The 20,316-nt window shown below is 42.5% G+C and overlaps 1 protein-coding gene across 1 annotated transcript; it reads right to left on the bottom strand.

The window, feature by feature from the left end:
• Nucleotides 1-833: 833 nt before the first annotated feature.
• Nucleotides 834-2,517, bottom strand: foxq1b (forkhead box Q1b). The gene has a single exon (XM_070961204.1). It carries the CDS (start codon nucleotides 2,335-2,337, stop codon nucleotides 1,435-1,437), a length of 903 nt encoding a protein of 300 aa, XP_070817305.1. The 5' UTR covers nucleotides 2,338-2,517; the 3' UTR covers nucleotides 834-1,434.
• Nucleotides 2,518-20,316: the final 17,799 nt, after the last annotated feature.

Consider the following 20,316-nt stretch of genomic DNA (forward strand, 5'->3'; position numbering starts at 1 on the left):
AAGCATTCCCCTTGTTTTGTCTCTAGTTTCCTGTTATTTTGTCATAAACTGCTGTTCACTGATCATGACTTATAGAACTGTACGCACCAATCGTTTTAATAGCTTTAGGAAACATTGTGTGGCCTGTTTTATATTGTTATTTTGATAAAACGAGGAGCAGTAAGTGTCACTATCAATAGTCTGTTCATATAAAGTATAATAACAACAATAATAATTTTCTAAGTTAGTCTTTCTGCATAGATAACTATGAAAAACTAGTTTTAGGAAGGGAACGTTTTATGGCAGATTCTATTTGTAGAGGCTGAGAGAAAGTTCTTTGTTATTTATAATAATTCATAATATTATAAGTTCTCGTCTGTAAATGTTGGACCACTGCGACATTATTTTTGGTGCCTGTGGACTGTGGTACGTGTGTGCATAAAGAAATAAATAAGAACATAATAATGATAACAGTAATGTTTTTATTCTTTATTCTTTGGTGTTATTTTATTTGTTTACTGTGGTTGTTGCCTTGATTGTATTATATCGATAGACTGACTCTCTTTGTGCTATTCAAATAAGACACTAGAATATATATATAAATTAACAAAAATAAAAAATCAGCAGTCCTCCTGAAGAGAGGCATTATGCTGGACTTTAACTGTATTATTTTGATGTTTGTTTTAATGACTGTGACGTAGGAGTATGGAAGCTTTGGTTTCCCTCGCAGTGAAATCTCCTCTGACCCATCTCTCCTGTTGAACAGGTGTAGGGCCCGCTCACGCCTGCTTGTGATCTCACAAACACCCTTTCATGCCCGTACTGAATAACTCACAGAACATCAGAGCCCCATTGTCTCACTTTTTTATTCATAAAAATACCAAGCATGCATGAATCGATCTCAGGAAAACATCAGGCATTTCCATGCGTTTCTAGTTCGGCCACATGATTGCTCATCGCAGCTCAGTCAATATTTTTCTATATACAACAATATTTTATACAGCAGGTCATAAAAAAGACGAAAATATAAATAGATGAATAGTTTTATGTTTCAACGTGGCACTTAGTTGCCGTCATACAGTAGAAATGACCAATGAACCGTGAAAACATGAATACACACTCTCTCTGAACATGTGCACGCACGTGCGCGCGCGCGCACACACACACACACACACACACACACACACACACACACACACACACACACACACACACACACACACACACACACACACTGGAATGTCCGGCGATGACAGCAACTATTTGTCACCGCTCAGTTAGATCATATGAACAACACGCCATGTTTGTTTGTTTGTTTTTCTCTGTAAAATGACTTACAGTAGTCACGGTGAGACAGACGAACAGTTAAACAGCTAAAGCACTGAAAGATAAGAGCGCCCACAAAAGTGCACAAAACGGGTCAAAACATACAAGTCTGGCAGCAGTCCGAGTGCTTTATGAGAGCAAAGAGTCTATATGGAAACCTCGCGCCTTGCCGGGCATCTTGAGCGCGTGGAGAGCGGCCTCAGGTGCGGCCATGCCCGGTGCCGCCTGCTGGAGGTATGAGTATGTGAGGGCATCCCTGCTGGGCTCTGTGCCGCTGTACGCCCCCTCTGACAGGTATGTGTGCTGTGCCGGATAGCTCAGTGCGTAAGGCAGTATGTGGGCCCCTGGGGGCCAGTAGAGCCGGGGGGCGTGGGTTTCTGCATCAACGTGGCTGTCCTCCTTCCGTTTGAAGGGTGTGCTGAGGATGCTGTCGATGGCGAACGAGCTGGAGAACTTGGTCCCCACCCTCTCCTCCGGGGCGGGGAGGCGGGTGTCCTCGCTGAGGATGTCCGGGCTCTCCTGCTCTTTGGGGGATCTCTTGGCAATGCGCTTCCTCCTGCGCCGGAACACCCCGTCAGCGAAGGTGTACTCGCTTTGCGGGTTGAGCATCCAGTAGTTGTCCTTGCCCCAGGGCCTGGACGGGTCCCGCAGCACTTTGAGGAAGCAGTCGTTGAGTGACAGGTTGTGGCGCACCGAGTTCCTCCAGCCGGTGTAGCTGCCGCGGAAAAACGGGAACTTCTTCATCAGGTAGTCGTTGATCTCTGCCAAAGTGAGGCGACCGCTGCTGGACTCCCGGATGGCCATGGCGATGAGGGCGATGTAGGAGTAAGGGGGTTTGGGTCTGCGGGTGTAGGGCTTTCCCTTGCTGCCGTCGCCGCTCTGGGTGACAGGTGCCGGGCTGTTGGCCACGCAGTCCCCGTCCGACCCAAGCTCGTCCCCGGATAGAGGAGACGGGACTCCCCCCTCTGCATCCATGCACAACTCCAGCGGCTTCTGCGCGAAGTGGTGCGCAGAGAAAACTTCAAGTTTCATTTTCCCCAAAATAGAAGGAAGAGCTTCTCCTTGAAGTGTCTCCTCCGTAACAGCCGTGTCTCAGCTGAGCAGCAGAGCAGGTGCACCAGTCCTGACAGCAGAAATGTCTCAGAGTGTTTGTGTGTTGTAAAGACTCGTCTGAAACGCTGGAGGCACCCTGAGCCTCAGTCTGTAGCAGCAGAGCACTGATCTGTCTCCGGAGACACGCTTGTCTTGCTATAATATAATGCCTCGGCAAGGGACGGCCCACAGGCGGGGTTTCCAGCCCCAATCCATTGAAGCGATCGAGTGATATAATATATGTATGTTTACAATTGGACGCTACAGTGCCACGCCAGTGAGGGGAAAAAAAGTGAGCGAGTGAGGCGAGAAAGCCTGGTATGAAAAATAATTACATGGGAAAAAACAAAACAAAAAAAACAGCCGGCTATCTTTTTAGAAAGTCCTGGAGTCGGTTATCACACAGGTTAGAGACACAGCAGCATCACATGTGCATATCAGCGGTTTGTCTACATGGTTTTGTAACAGAAACACCTTTCAGGAACCAAAACGTGCGCTTTAAACTCTTGAAATAAACTTCTTCTGTCGCATGATGAATCAACAAAACTCTCCTTTCTGTCTGGATTCCAGATTCAGTTATAGTGCTTTATCATAAAACGTCTTGTAAAAGTCACATTTAGTTCATTCAAAGCATTTTCCCCGCCGTTGTAATCAGTACTTTTGGTCCTGATTTAACATATCTTCTGTTTATTGCCTTTCAGTAAAAAACAACTCCTGTCCTTCTTTACGGTCGAGCCAATTATATTTAAGGTTTTTCGGAGAAAGCGCGTTTTTACACACAGCAGCGAAGTCTCCAAAGAGCCTGAAAAGTTCTTCGCTGAGGTAAATTAGTCAGAAAAACTGCTAAGAGAAAACATTAAATGGAAAAGCAGACGAGGCGGTTCACTTCAACCTGTCCCTTCACCGGCGCTCCGGTGGAACGGGGAAGTAACGCGGACGCAAAATTAAATCAAAAGAGACGGTTTTGGATGAGTTCCATGGGACGCAGAGTGCATGATCTCTCAGGTTAAGCAGGAGTGTTGACGGAACAAAAACAAAAGAAAACAAAACAAAACAGACAGATGAATATTGCCTGAGAGGTCACTTAAAGTTCAGAGCACCTGCATGCAAAGAAACACCGGAGCGACTGAAGCCAGGGCGGAAAACAGGCGATTGACTGTGCGTTTGAGCCGGAGATGCAAAGCAGTGAGGGAGACAGTCTCTGTCTCTCAAAGCATTAATGAATGTCTCACTGCTGAACGTAAAGGGGAATCCTGATGCCCCCAACAAGTCTGTATTTTTATTTTTATTTTTTTCTATGTTGGATTATATGTTGGATTTAGTTGCTGTTTTTTCTGGTTAAACAAACAAACAAACAAACAAACAAACAAACAAACAAACAAACAAACAAACAAACAAACAAACAAACAATAAATAAATAAATAAAATAGCCCAGGAAACAGTGGCATCAGCAGGGTCAAACCATAGCGTAGGCATGAAATCATGAAATTATGTCTGGACTGACATAAGTTCATTTTCACACTGTTTAATGAGAGCCAGGGCCGGAACAAGAGATGTTCTGGTCCTCTTACTCCAATACCAGTTTCAGTTTTCAAATGCTTCACATTTGTGTGACTTTTATGAGTAACGTGTTGCTCATAAATTTCCATCAAAATCCTTAACAACAGAAAATTGCCATAGTGAATTCTGCTAATTTGAAATATTTTAAATATGGCCGTTTCCAATATTGGCGCCTCCTGGTGGAATCATCAAAAAGGACAAACAGCCGTGGCCTTGCGTGATGACAGTGTGTGGAATCCATAAGAAGATTACATAATTTTTTACTGTATTTTCACAGTATTTTCAGTTTTCTTTGAGAAAAAAGTTTAACAAATTTGTTACACTTCCCACGTCTGTGGGGCGCCACCTGCTGGCAACCTAGTTTAGTTACACTTTGCCAACTCAAAGAGATTCAAACACTCAACACAAAGGTTATGAATATCCAACACAGACGAGAATTCAGGACCACCAGTCTGTTGTTGCGTCATTGCAACGCAGGTTTGGTGATGTAACCATTTTGACCCTGATCACCACTTACTATATGAGCCATACCACATCACATATGTGTAGCGACATTTAGTCAAGCTATTGTCAGTAAGCTAGTATTTGCTGGGGGTCGTATCCACCCGCACAGGTTTTAAGTAAACTGACGTCGCTGACACCTGTAAACCAAATGTCTGTTTGTCCCACTAACTCTTCCCCTGTCAACACCTTTCAGCCAGATGACGATGCAGAGCGAAGCCAGGGAGTTAACATGAGTTATGAGCTTGGCCTCGGGCCAGTAATAATCATTAAGCTGTCTTCTCCGGCACTCCCCTATCTCAGCTGCTCGGACTTTGCTGGGGCCTGAACAACTTAATGTAAGTTCAACCCTGTACGCTGTCATATTCTTGTGTGTGCACCTACACAGTGCTTATGAAAAGATTTATTGTGATCCTGCAATAAACCTTGGGGATTATGCTAAACAAAAACCACATGAAAGCAGGAATAACGATGTATAGGAATTTCATAATGACACCATTGGATGTAAGATAAGGTCACTATAAACTGCTGCCTACCAGTCTGCTCCTGGCAGCACTGAGGTATGAAATCTGCTTGGCATCCTGGGCTGTTTATGTGTCTCCATGTTTAAATTTTATCACCTAATTATAACTTTGGATGTACAAGACAGGCGTGATTAAAGATCTCATACACAGAGCTGCTTGTGTGTGTGTGTGTGTGTGTGTGTGTGTGTGTGTGTGTGTGTGTGTGTGTGTGTGTGTGTGTGTGTGTGTGTGTGTGTGTGTGTGTGTGTGTGTGAGTCAGTGTGTGAAAGCAACAGAATTCGGGGGGTAAGTAGATTAATTATGTGTACATTTTCTTGAAGCCTGCGTCTGTTTTTCCAGTCATGTTAATGAAAGGCCTGAGGATGGCTCCTTGGTTTGAAACAAATCAGTCGGTTGTCACTGTTCAGTGACAGATATGTGCTTTTTAAAGTCCAGACAAGTCAAATTTAGCTAAAGGGAAAGATTATCTTGATAACATGGTTGGAGAGAGAAAGTGATCCTTGGCCTCCAGAGTCAAAGTCAATCTTCATCACTCGGACCACCTCCCTTTGGAAGACTTCTTATGGTAGAATAAATACATCACACTGCTGTTGTGCTCCTCATTGTAAACATACAACATTTTTTCTTCTTTAAATGTACAATTCTGTCCTTTCTCTGTAAACTGAAAGTGAACCAGTGTGAGTCTTGAACATGTTTTCCTTTCAAAATTAAAGGAACACAGCGACATCATAAAAATCTGAAGTCTGAAGTCGGTTTGGATTTCAGGGTCGGTTGTGATGGGAGAAAGGATACCAGAGAATCCAAAGGTCGTCAGACATCCTCTGATCAAATTTAGATTTTGGAAACGGCTTCATTCTCTCACTGGGACGCTGCTGCAGCAGCTGCAGAGTTGAAACCAAAATGTTTTTATTGAAACTCAGGAGGCCGACCACTGTGAGCCTAAAACCAGAGCTGAGGAAAGCAGCAGCGTGTGTGCTATCATTATCACCGCCGCTGTGCAGCACTCTGACGAGGCACACGGAGAATTGTACCTCGCAAGGCTGGTGGTAGGTGTGCCTGTGTGTATTTTTTGTCTTCGTAGAAGTGTGGTAAGGTTGTATTTGATTTCATGTACTCTGCCAAGATTGCTACACACACCTGTGCTGAAGTGATTTGGTGTGAAAAGCAGCACACCTGTTTTCTCTTTGTATGCTCCACATGGCAATTTGAAATCAGAAGTGGGAAAACAATTTCCCCACAGGGATCAATGAAGTATTGCATTATTCTTTCCCTCCGGATATCTGGATTAAGGCTTATTTCAGAACATTGCATCATTTGAGGAGGTCAGGATCACCTTTTTGCTACCGCTTCTAAATGATATATTTAATGCAAAGAAATTGCTTTAAGTGTAAGGTCATCAAGGTCATACACTCCACTCTGCAGCAAGACAGCGAGAAACACATCACACTTATATAACCTGTTAATGCGTCTCTCCTAAAATTGGCACCTTGTTGTTTTAGCTCACCTAAGGAGATTGAAGTGTCTCCTTTGAGCAGGAGGAGAAATGTCTTTTAAGTGCTGACATGAGTGGAATTCCAGCAATGTAAATTCATTGGGTAAATCCTTTGCAGTTCCAAAAATAGCCCCACCTCTGCGGCGGTCTGTGCTCACACGCTAACCCTTGTCTGCATGTCTCTGGATGACTTCTTACCTGTATCTCATCTTTGTTTTCTTTCTTCTCTGTGAGTGAAGGGTGTCCAGCCCCCATGTCTTTGTATAAACAAAGTACAGACTGTGGGTGAGCAGGACAGGGAGGAACGGCAACAAGAGCCGCTGCGTGGCTGAGATTCCCAAGATTCCCTGCAGCAGATTTAGTCTCTGACAGAGGCCGCTGATAGTCGATATGCTTCATTTGGACACACAGGTAGGTACGGCAATGTGTCTACTTCACAGCCAACCTAAAAAGCAGACATTCCACACCAATTCCACTCATTCCTGTACTCAACACAGTAGGCACCGGTACAGGGGTTTGTGTATGGGGGTGTCTGTGTGTCTGCAGCTGTGCGTCTGCTCAGGTGTGGGTGTGAAAGAGTGTGAGATTGTGCATGTGCTTCTGTGAAATAGAAGAGTAAGACACATACATTCCATCTAGTTTATTCTTTGAGCGGTGATTACTGTAATTACCAAACAATGCAGCCCTCTAAACGTTTGCTGCCTGCTTTGTTGCGCCTCTGTAGAATCACACCTTTGTGTTTAGGAAGATAAACGGTTGGGGGTTGCCCAGTCCATAAAATCAGAGGCACACCTGAACACTTAACTGTAACAAACAAAAAGTTCCCATGAGGCTGTTGTGATACATACCACAAGAACTTTCCGCATTGAATGTTCTCATAAGCAACTCCTGCATGTAGGGAAAAAAAATTAGGACTGGGTACCTGATAAACACACACACACACACACACACACACACACACACACACACACACACACACACACACACACAAACACACACACACACACACACACACACACACACACATAAATACAGTACATGCAGTGACTCACAGAGTTTTCATAAGTGTGGTTTGATGAGCGTAAATCTCTGCTGCTTCTGTGTCAGCGATTAATAAATGAAATCTGATAAAATGAAGCAGCATATCCTCCAGTCAGTTGGCAGCCACATGTTGCTATTTTGGGTTCTTCTGCATTCTTACCTGAGGCGCTCACACCCTGCCAGACCAACAGAGAGAAAAAAAATAGATACATATAAATAAACGGAGCCAACAAAGGTGCAATTAAAGTAATTAAGGAGAGAGGTGAAGTACAGGTGAAGCACGGGTGAAAGGCAGCCTGGCACTGCTAGGACCTGAATCGCATACAAAGGTAGTGATGTCATTCTGGGTCCCCCCTCTGTCTTATTACCTTGATACATACTGAATATTTTTACACTTTTAGATTTTTGGCACAAGTGCCATTCCAATCAGTCAGTGTACCTCTCTGGACCTCTGCAGTTTCTTATGTGGTCAGCCCATGGGTGCCTGTAGTAAGCCCCATGGTTAGCTTAAATGCAGCACTGACTGGTCCAAGTGACCCCCGAGTCAATCCATATGCACCTCTGTTCGACAAAGCAGCTCCTCTGGTTCCCAAGTGATCCATTTGATCCCAAGTGCCCTGTGGTCAGACAAATTTCCCCTTGGATTGACCCAAAGTAGCTCCTCTGGTACGCTCATTCGCTACACTGGTAGTGGTACATGAGCTTAAGGCAAGAATGAATCATATTCGTAATGGAAGAGGAGTACCTGTTCTTCTAAATAATTTTCAAACTCTTCATGTATATTTGGCCATTTGTGAGCAGATGTCTCGTGTGCATACTCTATCTTCATATATTTATGCTCACTTTCATGCACGACATTGTGCTGCTCAAAGCCTGCACCATCACCTGAACACCTCTGGTGTCTTCTAACAGCTTTTCCAAAACCTGACGTCTGATGGTGGCCTGCAGAACTCCAAACATAACCCCATCCAGGTAGAAGAAGACCTTAAAGCACAGCTTAATCCAGCCTGTAAAATGTTACTGTTAGTGCATGTCTGTCAATGAACCTGTGCCATGTGGGACACACATGCTCGATACCTGCCCTATCAGCCGCTATCGTCCATTTCAACTCTTCACACGCAAGAGTCCCCTCGCATGCCGAGCGGGGAGGCGTGGAGCGAGATTAGGTGGTGGGGGCTGGATAAAGAAGAGAAAGAAGCAATGATTGATCTTAGCCATAGACACCTCACTTTATCGCTGCAGCTGATAGGACCTACCTCTATTCAGCAGCGCTGTAGGCTGTTTTTGTGTAAGCATAAACACAGGGCCAAATCAGTACCTGCACTGCGCTGTTTACCTGGCAGCAGTTCAGCCCTTTTCTGTCTAAACTTGAAATAGGATCCAAACACTCTACTCACGCATAGTGGTTTGCACGAGATGCTTCGCCTGCCTCTCAACCTACCGCGGGGCTCCGTATCGCTATTTTTGTCTGAACCTTAACAGCCCCTCTTATTTCTTTGATTGAGAGGTGGAACATCTAGCTCGAGGGCTTCAACTGCAAACATAGTGCTGATTTTTAGCAGTTACCAAGGAATCATACCACAGACAACCCCAACAAACACCTCGCTGATTGAGAACATTAGTCTGTGGATTATGATCCCCTTTTTCTCACCACAATTAAAAGAACTGTCACAGGCCTATATCCTGGACTTTTAATATATGACTCTTTACTTGTCATTCAGCACATGATAAAGTGCATGACTCTGAATGGAGCATGAAGATGAAAATTTCAAACTGACTTGACTCTAAATTTGGGAAATTATCAGAAAAAGCAGATATTTTGTTTTCATACAAAAAAAGCCCATACTTTACTCAAGCATATGTCATGATGGATTAAAGAGAATACTTAATGTATCCTAACATATTTCAGTAGTACAAAATTAAAAAATCTTATTTACATATTAAGTCCAGTTTACTCATCACAAAGAATATTTTTCTGGAGGGACTTTTCTAAGTCTGAAAAATTACACTGATGATTTCAAAGAGGCTTGGACAATTAACATTTGTGTGGCAGGGAAGGTTTAATGAAAGAGGCTATTGGGTCGCAATATGGGAAATATAAGGTCCAGTGTCGGGGGGGTTTGATTAGCGCTCAGTTGGGTTGCCACTTAGCAGCTGTCCAGCAGCAATGTGTAGTTTAGTGGCTATTCAAGCACACACACATACACAGAAAATGAGCTAGAGAAAGAGACTGAGTTAAAGCAAATAAAATATATGAATCAGGCACATCAGTCATTTTAACACAGCTGTCACTGGATCAGTGGTTCTGTCCCTGAGTGTGGCTGAAATGTTTGCTTAAACTGCAAATATACTACACATGTGAATGTCCATCTCCAATTTTCTCAAACTTCTCTGTTTCACAACCCCATTTTGGAGGTTGACAATGTCGCATGATACAGTATCAGCCAGTTAGATAGCTGTCAATAACCCTTTTCCTAACTCAAATATCAAATATAGAGTAAAATGTACTTAATTTGTAGGAACGTTTTTTCTAATCTCTGTGGACTTTACATGGCTCACTGCCAGGGTAATTAGAAACCTGGGCTCCTGGGCAGATGTTACTGTTTGTAGTGTGTACTATTAGATATTGATCTGGTGATAATGCGCAAATGAATATCATTAAGGATCGGAAGTTTGATTAGGATAAAAAGGCCTCATCTCCTCCAGCTGCCTGTGGGGTTATAATGTGTCTGCCTCCGCTCTTGCATTGATCCACCGGAGCAAACAGCACCTGTCTGGCTGCACTGCAAACCTCAGCACCCATCTGGTGTAAGACTTATCAGATAATATAAAATGTTAGACAGAAGAACATGTCTAGACAGTCTTCGGCATTTCCTCAACATTATGTATTTGATAGAATAATTAAGGCAAACAGCAGTAAAGGTTAGGTGGAGACAGTATTTATGTTCCTTCAAAGTTTGGATCGTAAGATTCTCCAACATCATCAACATTTTATTACATATTAAACAACATAATTGGTGTTACATTATCTTTTATTAGCATCAACAATTTCATGAAAAAGCCAAGTATGTGGCTTTAAGTGTGTAACCACATTTAGCCTCCATGCTACACAACAGGACGCCACATCCCTCCTAGACAGTATTAATGATCTCAGAAAATTTTCTTATCTAACGTTACTCAGTCGTGGAAGAGGTCCAGTCTGTATTTAGAGTGATCGTTGATTAGCATGCCAATCCCTAGCAATGAGCCAAGAAGTCTGTAGTTCATTGTTCATCCATTCTACAGAATCAAATCATTCTCCATCTCCATCCTCGCTACTTGTGAGCCCACCACCAAACCTCCCAGCTCCCAGGTTCACACCAATATAGGCTCATTAAAACATCAATGAAGTGAAAATATAATAGGCTAATAAAGCTTAGACAAATGTAATTTTATTTATTTTTTTCTCGAAAGTCTGCCCCCGGGTGGTGGTGAAAACCGCCCAATACACCAATGGTGCCATCTAGGACCTCCAGCGCAAGCCGTGTCTAAGGAGGGCACGCAGCATCAGCAGAGACAGCTCCCACCCCAACCATGGACTGTTTGTCCCCCTCCCATCTGGTAGGAGGTTCAGGAGCCTCTGTTCCCACACCAGCATGCACAGGAACAGCTTCTTCCCCAGAGCTGTTACCCTGCTGAACTCCGACTCCCAGCAAGTTGAATCTAATCTAATCTAATATAGAAACCAGCTCTCTAGGTTTATGCTATTACCATCACTTTTAATTATTTCAGCTTAGGTCCTGATTCGGCCGTGTTCACTGGGAGGTTACTGAGCCCTGTTCTGTTGTCTACGGTATGGTAATCTGCCGGTGCCCCAAGCTCTCGGTTGGGGCGGGTTTCAGTTAGAGAGGGCCACTAGCTGCACAGCTAATTGAGCTAACTAGCTAATTGCTGGCTACAGGCAAAGATAGCTACAGCAAAGAGTATCATGAGCAGCAGTTAGTAGTTACTCTGATATGCTGCCACCTATTTATTTGGAGCAATCTTTGACATGTGACAATAGCCCTGCTGTTCTTACCAATGTTCTCCCACTCTACACCGCTCGTCTGCACCCCGGACTGCCTACTGCTGGCTCCTATCCAATTCAAGTCACAAGTACATAGTATGTAGTATGTTTAAATTTGGATGGCAATGAAGTTCAATGGTAGGGAGGAGCAGCTTTATCAGCTTGTGGATTAACAGACAACACTTAAATTGTTACTTATTATGCATTCTTCAGGGCAGTTGTTGGGGAAAATAAAAAGATAGACTAACACCGGGCTTGTCCATGCAGTTAAAACCTTATCATCAGTTAGGACAGATGTCACCCATACATCAGCCACAGACGTTCTTGGTGTGATTTTTGGCACAATCCCCAGCTCTCCTCTTTAATTTGGAAATAGATCCGACCTTTGAATGTACATACCCTAAGATTTGTTAACTCCCCTTGCATGCCAGAGAAACAGGTTTGGCCATTGGGACAGCCAGGTGGATGGAGGGGAGAAAAACATTTAGACACAGAAACTGCAGCATCTACTTGTTGACTGGAGTGGGTGGTCATGGGTAAGCACCATGATAGCAGTGGAAGGATTAGCTAATGCAATAGTGTGATTGTACCTCAAAGCCTTTCAGTCAAATGACCTTCAGCTGTCCACAGCCAGTGTCTTGCTGGGAGAAACTGATGGTTACAGTTTCAGTGCCAAGACGAGAGCATTGAGTTCATTGAGGGGTTAGGTGAGGTATAAATAGAATCATGTGTCAGTGAATCATGTACACCTCTGCTACACTTGAATCCAGTGATCTCCAATTATGCTAAAAAAGAAGAAAACCATAATTGCTGCACTGTTAAGCTGGTTCATGTCAGGAGATGTGTCTCTGCCACACCACTCTAATTGAACTTTCTCTGAAAGACGCTGTGAGAAAACAGGCGGTAACTATTTATACAGCTACACACCTGACCAGGCATCTATCCAAACAAAAGGTCTTGAACCCAGCCCTTGCGTGCCTATCCAACCCAGACATCTGATTAATTACAGTGTGGCCGTTAAAGCGAAGAAAAACTAGCTGATGAAAAGTCAGCGAGTCTGCAGGCTCAACCTGCCCAAACAGCATCATGCGTGTTAGCTTGTAAAATTCTCCGTCCTGCCCCCCTCTCCGTGTGTTTCCTCCCACTTGCCCCCCGCCTCCCTCCTCTGCTCCGGGCCCATTCGTGCAGACGAGGTAAAACATCTCCCTCGCTGTGTCACAGCCCCGCAGGTGGGCCCCGCGTGTTCAGGTAGATAATATCACTGTTACTATAGACTGTGTTTGGGTTAGCTCAAAAACACTTTTCACAGCAGGAGCAAAACAAAGTGCTCTGCAGTGCGTGATAACAGCGGGAGCTGCTCCCTACAAATTAACCTGTGGAAACACTCTGGCCTCGCACGAAACACACACGTAATACCTGCTCCTCCTTTTTTTGTAAATCAAAGTTTACATGGTGTTCTTCTGGGAGCATGGAAACATTTTTCATTTAGGACTGAGGAGATTTCTCTTACATGTAATCCACCAAAAGAATAATGTTAATCCAAAACAGTGAAATAAGACTTTAATGTCTTGGTGGTTATGTTATAGGGCCAAGCTGCCTTATATCCAGATTGAAAGTATTGGACTGATTGGACAAGTCACTCTGTTTCTAATCTACATACTCTTGTGCAGTAGACTTTATAAATTGTCTTTCTTTAAACAAAAGAAGCACGAATAGCTCAAATGTGCTCTGGGCCAGAAGCTGGGATGGCTTCCATAAACAGATCACCCAGGTGGTCCATGTGTGAGACAGGGAATCGAGCCCTGGTTGAGAGGCCTGCTGCTGCAGTCACAAACCTGGATCTTCTTATTTCAGGAGCTCGCTCCGTCTCTTAGCAAAAGTCCGAACATCTGCTGCCATGACGATCTGATTCGTATTTACAGCTGTGGCACCAAATGATTCTTGTCGCACAAAGTTGACTGATGACTTTTCCCAGCACACGATTTCAGCAGCAGACAAAATGTAGCTGAGAGTTGTTCAGCTCTGACTCTGTTCAAGACACAGACTCGCAGTGAAAAGGGAGCTGTTTCACAGCAAACTGTTGCTCCACTGTTATTACAGCTGATAGCAGCACATTGACTTTATCTTTTCAGTGTCTCAACAATATCTGTGGTGTTGGCTACAGAGAGCCTGTTCTAAATTAGAAACACTTTCAAATCTTTGTACATACTATATACTTCAATACTGGTTCTGTGTATTTATTCACTTGCATGTCCGGTTATGTGTAGGCTGTGGTCCGAACCCTGCAAGGACATCAACAACAAGCACCTTTATCTGATTCAAATGATGTAGAAACACAACAAATTTGTGATTGTGCAGAGTATAAACATATCTTGTTTGAAACTATGTAGCCCACAGGTACGGGCCTGGAGTTTAATGAAGAGAAAATAATCACCTTCTTTAAATCACATTTGCAATTTTGCTCAGTGAAATTGCAATTACATATTTTTCTGACACTGTTCAACCAAGACAAAGATTCTCATCTTTAGTGCTGTAGACTCCTGCTTAATTGTAACAATCCAGTAAATACTGTATCACATTTAATTCTGGCTAAAGATTCAACAAACACATCATCATTGTCTTCACTTGTAGCTTTTTTTAATCCATCTACTAAAAAATGAAAATCGGCGATTTGGAGACAACAGCATGCTGTTAAAAATGACCCAAAACTCACATACAGCTCCAGTGCCACCGACACCCAAATCCAATCATATGATTGTCATTGCACTCAGGAAAGGCAAACTAAAGATCATAGGTCTAAATTTTTTGGTGGCAGGTTTGTCAATCTCAGTATAATCTAGTATCCCTGAAAGCTCACTGCTCAATCCCCTCTCCCTGACTTTAACTGTTGGACACTGCTGCTGTGCTTGTTTAGACTTAATAGTTTATATTGTGAGCTGCTCCTGACATGCAGGCCTCTGAGTGCAGGGCCACACCATAACAGCTCAAGATTTACAAGATGGAAAAATACATTCCTCACACCTACACACACGTCACGTGACGAGCATATTCCTCATCTTGAAGACAGGTGAGGGATTACGCCAACAATACCAGACGCCTCTCTGCTTTATTGCAATGTTTAGATAGCATTTTACATAACTAGCATGTTTTCGCGGCCTCTCTTATCGCGGGTCGAACTTGTTTCGTGAATGACATTGACCTGGGGCTCTGCTGTCCTGTCATCGGGCTATCGTGTCTCTTATCACATTGACCTGAGTTATTGTAAGGGCTTTGTGCGCTCACAGATGATTTATGTACAGTGAGCGTGACACATCACCTGCCCCATGCAGCCTGGTCATTTGCTCAACATGTCCAAACATACTTGAGCTATTAGCTGCTCACCTGTGTTTGTCTGAAAAAAGGATTAGCATGTAATATGAGGAAACAGTGACTGACACAATGTGACTCTGAGGGTAACCCAGTTAGTGTTTCACAATGCTTAATAGTGTCAGGTAATAGCTGTGAGTCATTGTTGAGAGTATGCCATCGCGTGTATGTTGAGCAGTTGAGGTTAGGCCTCTGAGTGTGTGTGTGTGTGTGTGTGTGTGTGTGTGTGTGTGTGTGTGTGTGTGTGTGTGTGTGTGTGTGTGTGTGTGTGTGTGTGTGTGTGTGTGTGTGTGTGTGTAGGTGCTATTAAAAACTGGTTCCTCTGAAATGTTGTTTTGACAGATATCAATAACGCAGGGATCACCAGATACAGGGGGTTCCCTCCACGATCACACACAAAGCTAATTTTGATTTCCTGGCTTTTATTTAGTCTTGGGCTTGGTTTTTAGGATTATCCTGTAATGTCAGGCTGATGAATCAGGCCTGACATTACTCATATGGGTTTGGATAGAAGGTAAGGAGGCCATGTTTGTCTGTGGCTTAAGTGCTGCAGAAGTTTCTGTTATTGTTTTTGTTGTACACGTTAGCTCTCTGACTGCAGCTCTAAAAATAACACAAAGCCCATAATTATGGTTTTAACCTAAAGCCCCCCTCCTCCTTCACTCCCTCGTCCTATTCTCCTGTCTAACACCTGTGCAGATTTATGGTGTATGTGTGCCTCTGTGTTTGCCAGGTGATTTACAGCACAGTTGCTGTCACTCTATCAGATTTTGCACAGGAATGCATACTATGATGTCAGAAACAGTCGTTTTGATCAGGCAGTAAACCCAACAGCTTTATACATCTATGGAAACTTTGGCTGATGGCGTCAAGGTCTGGCCCTCAATAACAATGATGAGTTTATTTATAGTGCTACTGTTGTGTTTGCATGTGAGGTGTGGCACTGAAGATAATTTGCCACCACTCAGAAGTTCTCTCCTGAGTGCCTCAAGCCATGTTGACAGTTCATTAGACAACCAAAGATAGCTCAAGAGTGTATACATTGAAACAATACTAAGAAGCTCTACTGCTATGCTAGTAGCTCTGTGAGGTTGTACTTACACAGTGTGATCCTTTGAACTAAATGCAACCACCAGCATGCTCACAGCGACAGTGCTAACATGCAGATGTTGAGCAGGTAATAATCATCAGGTTCACCATTTTAGTTTAGCCTGTTAACATAGTAACATTAGTGGGCATTATGGGAGTGGCATTAGTTTTGCAGGTATAAATCAGAAATAAATAGAAATCAAAGTATGGGACACACAGAAATTTTGATCTGATCACAGCACTGTAAGAGAAGTCAGACAATCACCACAAGGACGTTCAATATCTGTATCAGATATCATGACAATCCATCCAGTACTTAGCGACGTAATTCACCAAACACTAAAAATATCAACCTCATGGAGGGACTAGATTCAGGGGATTATCAAAAATCATTAGCCATGTTTCCCTTTGAATTTTAAGTGAAATTTTGAAATATTGCAAAAAAGAAGAAACAGAAAAAATGAGAATTAGGCTTGTTTCCATAAACTGGTTTGGAATGAATAAGCTAGGCTACACAAAGCGTAGTTTTGTCAGAAGTTGACATTATTAGCTACATTACACATGGCTGAATAGAAGAAGAAGTATGTTGAAAAACAGAAACAACACAAGTCACCTTAGCCACCTGAGAGAAAAATGGAAAGAGGTCTGAAAGAATTTGTTCATTTGGGTGTGTTTCTGCCATTTAGCGTATTAACACTTTTTTGAAAACTGCAAAAACCACCTCAAGCAAGCGTAAAAGCTTTTTTTTTCCTTTTCAATTGTTGCCGTTTCCATCAAGCTTTTCAAATGTGATATTTCAAAATGCACGTAAAAACACCTCGATGGAAACTCGGCTATTGACATTCATCGTCTGTGAACAATGAATGTGTGCTCAAACTTTCTTGCCAGTCCACATACTAGAAGTTATTAAAGCAAATAACTGAAAACTTTAACCTGCTGGTGGTGCTAGATAAGAATGCAGGAGACCACCAAAGTCATGACAGTTTATCCTCTTGGGACCTCAATTAGCTGAACCACAGCAATCCATCCAGTTGTAGTAGTAGTATCCACAAATGTCAACCTCATGGTGCCACTAGAGGAAAAGTCAGAGGATCACCAAAGTCAGTAGGATTCATCCTCTGGGGATCATGAATGTGTCTGTCAAATTTCCATCCAATACTTATTGGGATATTTCAATCTGGAAGTCAGCCATCTCAAAGTTGTCAACTGAGAAGTTGGTCCTACTTACTGATAAAATACTAAAACATAAATTTAATGCAGTGTTAAAAATAAAACTACTTTATGTATAATTAATGTCTTGTAATTTGATGTTGTTGTAATCATTATGTTCTTACGTGTGGTAAAAAAAAAAAAAAAAATCCAGTTGGTGTGCCTGTACAACGAGCCCCACATATCACATCAGAGACAGACAAAAATAACTTTGACAGTTAACAGTGACTCAGCAGACAGTGGTAACAGGGTGTAACATCTGCTTGTTTGCTTTTCTTTTTTTGGTGCTGTTTATTCATGTCAGTCTCTATGTAAAATAAAATGTGTGTGTGTGTGTGTGTGTGTGTGTGTGTGTGTGTGTGTGTGTGTGTGTGTGTGTGTGTGTGTGTGTGTGTGTGTGTGTGTAGAATAAATAATGTTTTTTGTCACTGAATTTAATCTTGGGTTTACAGAGTTATCCAATATAAATGTTTACTCAAATGTCCTATAAAAGTCAGGTAAGTCAGGTACAGAAAAAAATAACTTTGAGATTCACATCAATTGACAGTAACTCTGCAGAAAGTGGAAACAGACTGTAACATCTGCTGATTGGTCAAAGTCAGGCGACAACATAGGATTTTACATTCATGCAGTCATCTAACTGAAAAAAAAAACCTCAATGCCAACACGATTTTGTGTGATTGGTTATCATGCGTTTTGGGCAATGATTGAGGAAACTGGAGGCAACAGAAAATTGGCTTTTTAAGGTGTACATGAAGAACTCCCAGCTGAGATATCGTAGGAATTACTTTCCTATTGGATGATTCTGGAGTTTATGTCTCAGCCTGCTGATGTCAGGGTCAGACTTCAGCATTTAGCTTTGACTTTTGTGTTGTAATGGATGTTTATGAGGTTTGGGGTATAGAAACAATCAGATGTAGAAGCACACTCATACTGAGAATCTGACGTTCCTCCAGCTATTTTCCCTCAGAAAAGGGAGCAGATTTTGGAGAGAATTCCTGGTATTCAACCCACCAGAACCTAAGTTGTTTGTACCCTCCATACTCCCGTCTATATTTACAGTATGTCTCCTTTTGATAGGAGATTGCTGAATGTGATACCAAGTTGCAAACTGAACTTTGTATTTTGTTAAATGCGCCTGTGGCTCAAATGATTTCCTCAGAGCCGTGTGTTCTCAGCAAAAGTCAGAGACAGTCTTATCACATTTCTCCTTCTCACCTCCCCTGCACACTCAGAGGAGCAGCTCCACCAGTGTCTGGCTGCTGCCTATCAGTCCCCTCATCACAGCTCTGTTTCTGCTGTGACCAGATTATCACGCATGCAACAATAACGTGCCAGCGTATGTGGGTGAGCATTGGCACGCTCAGTGAGGTGTGTGATGTCACGGGGGGCGGGGCTGTGTGTCTGATTTGACTGGGCCAAGCAACTATAGTACGCTGCACAGCAATGACAACAGTCCACAAAACAATCAATCAGATAGTGTCACTAAGCTTTTAACGAGCTGTGTTCTGCCTCGCTGAAAATGTGTGCGCCTTTTAAGAGTACATCAAACTCCGTAAGAGGTCTTAACACTTCAAAGAAAGGAAAAACTAGATTTTTGTTCTTTTGATCTTCAAATGAAGTTTTGCATGACAAACATTGCTCACCTTTTCATGTTTTACCTTTTGAACTAAGCGCTGAGACAAGAATGTGACTGCTTTATAGGTGCTCATGTGGTATGCATTTCTAGAACGACTAAATATTCTGCACATGCTGTTGTGGATCTAATCTTAACATCTCATTTCTAATCCCATCTGCGCATCCTTGTAAGTATAGGAAAAACATATTGGTAGAATTGATATGTTTCACATCTCTTTCTTAATGTCAAGAAGACTGTTTGCATATTCTTTACAAAGACACACTCATCTGTGATCCCATCATCTGTGTGTCTGGAGAGATCATCCAAGGGTCTTATGCCAAATATCTCCATATTCTCCTGGAATCTACCTTATCCTCCAAAAATGCAAATAACCAAATACAAACTGGACATTTTTTTTTGTACATGAGAAACTGCATAACAACTCCAGCCACAAAACTATATATGTATAAGAATGCAATGATCATCCACCTTAGCATACTGTATGATAAGCTGCACACAAGCAAAAGGCACAAAAACCAAAGTCCATTCTCTTTGTGTACAAGCAGACCAGAGTGAAATAAAACCCTGTACTCACCGTCACTGCAACCTTTTTGACAAATATGACATCCTTAGTTGGGAAAATCTACTGAAATATGGTTGAAGCTACCTGATATTTACGATCCTCCACTCCTGAGTGCTTTGATTAGCAGAAGATTTCAAACAACAGCATGGCTTGGGTATGGATGGAGTACTAGCTAATACTTTATAACAATCTGGTATGATCTTCCGAAGTTGTGTCTCACAGCTCTGTGCTGCACAGTTTATGTGTTTGTTATGCGACATTCCCAACTTATAACTGCATCTTTCAACATTTTTCTCAAGATCTCCAGTATGATTGTTGGATTTTATTGATATCCTATTGCTTATTGCTGCGTTGCATGTCTGCATGTGTCAAAAATGGCTATAATCAGTACGATTTGGTTATGTTTTGCTGCTTTGTGTTGCTTCCTTGCACGGCTACATGTACTGAATAGTAGATGTTGTTGAGTTCGGCACTGACTTCAGAATGCTCTGTTGCTGTCTGTAAGGCTTCTTGTTATTTGCTTTTTAGGCATCACCTCACTGGTTCTAAAACATCTGGCCAAAGGACTGCAGCTGGAAATTAGCCAGCTGGTTCACATTGGCACATTTGCAGAAATGTTGATCAATGTGTGTTTCCATATAAATTAATACATGAAAATTAAATTCTGGAGAGCTTTGAGCAGTAAATCTCTGAATTCTTCTTGGATGTAACAAATAATCAAAGTCTAGCTCCGTTGAACCAGCCCCTGATCTTCATGCTTCAATTTCTTTTGGTGTTTGCTTCAGACAAATTTCATAAAAGGCACTCGAACATGTAAAAATGTTGATATCTACTGTCTAATCCAGTAAACAAACACAAAGGATTGATTCACTGATGCAGCAGGACGGACTG

This window comes from Chaetodon trifascialis, chromosome 4, assembly GCF_039877785.1.
Source record: "Chaetodon trifascialis isolate fChaTrf1 chromosome 4, fChaTrf1.hap1, whole genome shotgun sequence".
Classification (NCBI taxonomy): Eukaryota; Metazoa; Chordata; class Actinopteri; order Chaetodontiformes; family Chaetodontidae; genus Chaetodon; species Chaetodon trifascialis.

Bases quoted from the DNA above. Each gene is read 5' to 3' on its own strand.
- foxq1b (XM_070961204.1), bottom strand. From the start codon at position 2,337: ATGAAACTTGAAGTTTTCTCTGCGCACCACTTCGCGCAGAAGCCGCTG.